Source organism: Copadichromis virginalis, linkage group LG23 (assembly GCF_057382275.1).
Source record: "Copadichromis virginalis isolate Kocher_CV1m ecotype Utaka linkage group LG23, C_Virginalis_male_GT1.1, whole genome shotgun sequence".
In the NCBI taxonomy this organism is placed as follows: Eukaryota; Metazoa; Chordata; class Actinopteri; order Cichliformes; family Cichlidae; genus Copadichromis; species Copadichromis virginalis.
Genome location: NC_140639.1, coordinates 20,404,765 through 20,411,415, shown reverse-complemented (window position 1 = coordinate 20,411,415; position 6,651 = coordinate 20,404,765). Strand labels below are relative to the sequence as shown.

At 40.0% G+C, this 6,651-nt stretch overlaps 1 protein-coding gene across 1 annotated transcript; it reads left to right on the top strand.

Moving 5' to 3' along the window:
• Positions 1–2,661: 2,661 nt before the first annotated feature.
• Positions 2,662–6,651, top strand: LOC146680752 (uncharacterized). Its single transcript, XM_085447671.1, has 6 exons — positions 2,662–4,040; positions 4,125–4,223; positions 4,327–4,452; positions 5,283–5,361; positions 5,520–5,748; positions 5,897–6,651. Exons 1-6 carry the CDS (start codon positions 3,952–3,954, stop codon positions 6,649–6,651), a joined length of 1,377 nt encoding a protein of 458 aa, XP_085303797.1. The 5' UTR covers positions 2,662–3,951.

Sequence of the window (6,651 nt, the reverse complement as noted above, 5' to 3'; positions counted from 1 at the left end):
CAAAAAGATTAAAACTATAAAGTGATCAGATGTTGATTTTGTCGATTCTGATTGGCCTTAAACGCATCTCTGAGTGTTTCCTTCCTCATTGAAGTTTCATTTCACTTTCCTGTATTTCGTATCAGATGATCGTTTCCATATGAAGCTCCGTGTGAAGGTGAGTGAGGCGGTCTGTAATGTTTTCCTGGATCACATCAGCTGTGCGCTGTTTAGTTCCAGCACAACTCTGCCGCTCATAGCTCACAGTGACAGACTCAGAGTGAATGAAGGAGGCCAGCAGGTAAATGTGTCAGCCACAATTTTATCTGTGTGCGCTTCTTTGTATGTGAGCCAAGGAACTTACCTACTTATTAACTATATTTGAATTCCTATTTAAATATTTTCACCGTGAGGATTTGTCTTTTATTTTGAAACTGGCTTTACAAATTTGATCTTCTCCTGGACCTGAAAGTTAACTCAATATTTTTTCTTCACTGCTCTCTTCGAGTAACTTTGAATACTTCTTTTTTTCTGCTTGAGATATTCCCACTGCTACAGTTACTTCAACTCAAAGTACACCTTCCATAATTCAATGATTAAACTATAGACAGGAGCTGCTCCAAATGAACAGTATTTTTACTTTTACTACATTTGTCTGAGAACACTTGTTAAGATGAGAGCAATGCTTTCATTTTGGTGTCTTCCACCACACCTACCTTTAAGGGTTTTTTTTCCTAATTATTAAGAGCTCAACATTTCTGTTTATTGGAGAAATGATATAATCATGTATAGTTGACATTTCATTTGTGTATTTCTACTGATTTCTTCCTAGAACAGAGTGAACATGTAACTGCTCAAAAAATGAACACTTTGAAAACACATCAGATGTCAGTGGGGAAAAAGGACACAGTGGATATTTGTACTGATATTGAATGGGTAATGTGGTCGGAATGAAAAGAGGCCATGTCGTTTGATGGGAATGAAAATAATAAACATAATGAATTCAAAGATGCTCAGAAAACCAAAGTGAAAAATTTTCTGAGTCCATTTTGATGAAATTTAATGGCACCAACCCAAAATGGTATTCAGTCGTCTGTATGGACGTCATGTGCTTGTATGCAAGCCTGACAATGTCTGGGTGTGTTCCTGACAAGAGGGTGGAGGGTGTACAGAGGGATCTTATCACAGATCTGGAGAAGGGCATCACTGACTTTCTCAGCAGTCTGAGGGAAAAACGTGGTGGCATCAGATGGACTCAAACATAATGTCCCAGAGTTGTTCTGTTGGATTTAGGTTAGGCAAGCTTGGGGGCCAGTCAGTGCTGTCAGTTCCTTCATCCTGCAGGAACTGCCTGCATACTCTTGCCACATTTTTCATCAGGAGGTACCCAGGACCCTCTCCACCACTGTCAGGTAGGACATGGGTCTGGGGATTTCATCCTGATACCTAATGGCAGTCAGGGTGTAGTTGCCCAGCCTGTAGAAGTCTGTGTATCCCTCCATCAATTTGTGTCCTCAGACCATCACTGACCCAACACTAAACCGGACATGCTGACATGTTACAGGCAGCATGACGTTCTCCACTGCTTTTTTAGAGCCTTTCACAGCTGTCACACATGCTCAGGGTAACCCTGCTCTCATCTGTAAAAAACACAGGGTGCCAGTGGTGGACCTGCTAATTCTAGTACTCCACAGCAAATGACAATCAGGCTGGTGCTGTGGTGCTGGGGAGTGAGTACGGGGCCCAGTAGAGGATCTTGACCTTCACCACAGGATCTTCGCCTTTGTGAAGTCTGTTTCTAATTGTTCGGTCATTTACACCAGTGGACTCTTGGAGGTTGTTTTGTAAGGCTCTGACAGTGCTCATCCTGTTCCTCCTTGCACAAAAGAACAGATACTGCTGATGGCTCAGGACATTTTATGACCCCGTCCAGCTCTACCAGAGTGACTGTCTCCTGGAATCTCCTTGATGCTCTCGAGACTTTACAGCAAACGTTCTGGTATCACCTCTTGGTGCCAGTAGGGACAATGACCTTAGCCAAAGCAAAACTAATGACAAGACAGACAGAAAAGATGAAGAGGGAAAAATGTTAGTGCCCTCCACCTGTAAAACCATTCCCGCTCCTGCTCTATTAACAGAACGCTTTAATTATTTCTTTGAGTAGTACACATTTATAATGGACTTTATTTGATCCTGCTCCAACATTTTAAAGCTTAATAATAATAATTTGATAATAATGATAATAACTAATAATAATTTGTATGTATTACCATTAAAGGGTCTAGTTTTCTGACTGTCACTGTGTACTCATTGCCCAGCCTGGTGGGTTGTTACTGAGGATTTACACCTGCTACATCTGGCAGTAAAGACTTTTGTTCCATAGGTCAAAAAGAAGTTATTTAATTTTTTATTACATTGAAGCAAAAATATTAAACATATTTAATCTTAATAATATAATGTATATATGTATGTATGTAAGCTTGCATATATCACAGAAGAAACAGCAAAGACTGGGATGAATGCACAAAGCTGACACTGATTTCTCCCGTGTCAGCCTGTTATACTAAAACTCATCCTAGACATGTGACGTCACATGGTAAAAATGCAAACCACATTGCAAAGATGCTGCTGGCAGCAGTTTCCTGTCTTCTCTCTTCTCTTTTTTTCTGACAGATACAAATGCAACCAAAGGAAGTGAAACACGTTGCCATGGTAACATGGAAACTTGTCAGTCACCTCCATATATTTCTGCAAATACTGATGTCATTGGTCTAATGTGTAACAACAAAATGTGTGACTTCCTATCCATATGTTCAGGCAAAAGATAAAAGAATTGTTACTTAATATAAAAACACAATTTAGAGAAACACTTGTGAACCTTAGTTTACCATGATTTATACAATTTTAAACTAAAACTCATACATTGGGTAGATAATGTTGTAATCTTCACTCTATACTGCTGGTCCTTTTATCACCCAGCTAAAAAAACCACTCTGAAGTTACAAACACCCTGATGCTCTGCGCGGAGGGAGATCTTTCAACCTAGAAGCAGATCTGAGGGACAGTCCAGCAGGTCCTTACATTTAGACTTGGTGTTTATTTCTAATGGTCATCTACAATATTCAAAACAACTTTCCTAAATGATGATATATGAATATACATAGCACTATATGTGTGTGAGTGTGCGTGTCTGTGTGTAACACCAATGCTCAGGCACCCTATAAACAGGATGTGTGGGGGTATGATGTACTCTCTGCACCTCAGGCTGAAGGGCAACGAACTACTTCTCTCTTTTCTAGCTGTTCCACACATTTCTAGCACCCTCCAACTGTGGCTTCCTATTTCGTTTTATGTCAGGCAGACCCCCACTGTCAATAAATTCTTCTCTCTCTACAGTTACACACACCCAGGCTTATAGCTAAACCAACCTAAAACACACACATTCACAAATCCTGTCCTATTCGTGTGATCTACAGCTGCACCCTGTCATCTAAACAAACTTGAGCCCATTTTATTCTAATCATTGTTTTCTTGTACTCACAATAATTATAATCATCACATATTCAAACAGTAATATCCACTTCTTCACTTTACCTTAAATACTACTGATCCTCTCTGAATTATGGATCATCCAAATTGTTTTAAAATCCTGTTTAGATGTGTTAAACTGAGTGATTATTAATGAACTGAAGCTTCCAGTTACAGTGACTCAGTGTATTTCAGTGTGTGATTCATGGCGTCATCTAGTGGACTGATAGTAGAAGTAGAGCAGCTGATGGCAGCTTCCTCTGCCTCACACTGCTGTCTGACTGCATTCAGCTGACACTGAGATGAAGCAGAAAAGAAGCAGCTGGTATTTGGACAGCACACATGATGGAAAGGAGGATTTCAGTTGATGTGCACATGAATGATTTGTGTTTCCTCGGAAGGTGAAGGTAGAAAGTGTGTGTGAGCTGACGTCAATTCAGCAGCATGTATCAGTGTGAGGACAGAGAGGAGGGAGCCCCTCCATCTAAAACCACTCTGTGTGGGGAACATGAGAGCCAGACCAAAGCTCAGAGGTGAGATGACCATCTCTAACTGTCCATGACTCTTCTCCATGTCACAGCTCAGCACTCACATCACTGCTCCATCATTATTCACAGGAACCAACCTGGAGCTGAACCCAGCTGTTTATCCTTAAAAAGCAGTGATTCAAAGGAAGTTGTGATTAATTTCAGACAAAAAAGTTCCTTTGGTAAAATGTAAGTTGTTATTGGTATTAACTGATTTGAACTTCAAATACACATTTTAAGGTTTTATGTGCAAGGAAACATTTGCGGAATTTAATAACTTTTCTTCTGTCAGGATTCATCAAAGACCAGACGCACGTGGACATGAATATAAAGATGAATCCAGCAATGTCTCCTTTAAGAGCAATAATTCAAGGAAACAGCCTACTGATTTTAAAGATGAACAGGCTAATTCTGTAAAGTAAGCAGAAGCATGTTGACTTTGTTAAGATATAGAAAACAAATAAATTTTGTTAATTTTTGTTTTGCTGCATTTCACCTAGCTTACTTCATAATTTGTGTTTCTCTTCCGAATGACATTTCGGAAGAACCTGTTGGGCATGCCCACTAAAAACACTCAACATCACCCGTTGATTATTGGTGTTAAACTCATGACCTTTTTCTTTCCAAGCTCCTTAGATCCTGTCTGACATTCTTTTGACCTACACAGCACTATTCACATACTTTTCCTTCCTCCTACTTCATTATGTTTCATATCTACACCTTTGAACAACAGTTTGAATCCACCTCCAACGCCCCTGGCCTTGCTGTCCTTCCACAAACAACAACATTTCTATGTCCCTTCTTTCGCTCAACCAATTTGCTTTGTTTACCAATTGTGGCCCACCATTTAAAGCCCATATTGTTACTTTCCTTCTCTCTCACTGGATTTGAATATGCCTTTCCCTTCTCCTCCTTTTTTGCCTTTAGCCAATACTGGCAGTTTCTACTGTCACCCTGTTAATACGCAGAGTTGTTTGTTAACCCAGGTCCTGACCAGTCCGGTATAGAAATCACATTCTTGATGACCACATGTTTGATTTGGCCTAGATTGGGCTTGGGAGTGCCAATTATACTCCTACCTCTTTAAGAGTGTTCTTGACTTTGTTAAGATTCAGTGTTGTTTTCTTTTGATAATGCTTAAGTGGTGATTGAATTCTTTCTCTTTAAAAATATATATCAGATTATTGATTTGGCCACTCGTAGAATTTTTGTTACCTATATGATAGGTTTATTTTGATTCCTCCATAGCTTGGACCAGGAGAGCTCAGAGGTACCCAGTGGGCAATCTGCACATCTGTGTCAAACACACTTGGAGTCAATATTTATGGTCTGTACATGTATAACCAGTTTTACATATATTTTGTTCACAGTCATCTCCATGCTGCATTTTGCAGACCAGTGGATTGTTAGTGTGTACAACATGGATCTAATGTTTGGCTCAATTATTTCAATTTATTGTATCATTCGTGTGGTATTTTGTTCCAGCTCGTGGAGGACAACATCATCTCTTTTGTGAAGAAACAACTGAAGGAGCTACAGAAGGTTTTACATGCAGATTTTCCAGAATACTTAGAAAGTCAGAGCAAGGATGAAGAGATGCTGGAGGCTGAGGTTAAAGAGCAGAGGGAAAACAGCAGAGAGGCTTTTGTGAAGATTACACTGCACTTCCTGAGGAAAATTAAGCAAGAGGAACTTGCTGATAGTCTGCAAAACAGTAAGAGGATTTTTCTCAAGACTGCAGCTGCTGGATAAATGCAACAAATATCTCAAGAGCTAGACAAACATATGTTCACTCTTTAGAGGAATGAGATGTTGACTATATAATAATTCATGTATTTGGGTTATTTATTTTATGTTTTCAGAAATCTTTGCTCGACGTTATCAATATGAACTTAAATCTCACCTAAAAAAGAAATTTGGGTGTGTGTTTGAGGGGATCGCTAAAACAGGAAATCCAACCCTTCTGAATCAGATCTACACAGAGCTCTACATCACAGAGGGAGGGACTGGAAATGTGAATGCCAAACATGAGATCAGACAGATTGAAACAGCATCCAGGAGACTACACAAAAAAGAAACAACAATTAGACAAGAAGACATCTTTAAAGCCCCACCTGGAAGAGATAAACCAATCAGAACAGTCCTGACAAAGGGAGTGGCTGGGATTGGGAAAACAGTCTTAACACAGAAGTTCACGCTAGACTGGGCTGAAAAAAAAGCTAACCAGAACTTTCAGTTCATATTTCCATTTGCATTCAGAGAACTGAATGTCCTTAAAGAGAACAAGTTTAGTTTGGTGGAACTTGTTAATCTCTTCTTTAGTGAAATCAGAGAAGTAAGAATCTGCAGCTTTGAGGACTTCCAGGTTTTGTTTATCTTTGATGGTCTGGATGAGTGCCGACTTCCTCTGGATTTCCACAACACTGAGCTCATAACTGACCCTAGAAAGTTCACCTCAGTGGATGAGCTGCTGATAAACCTCATCAAGGGGAACCTGCTTCCCTCTGCTCAGCTCTGGATAACCACACGACCTGCAGCAGCCAATCAGATCCAACCAGAAGCCTTGGATGAACCGGGATGTTCGTCTCCTCCTGAAGGCCCGCAACACCGCCTTTAG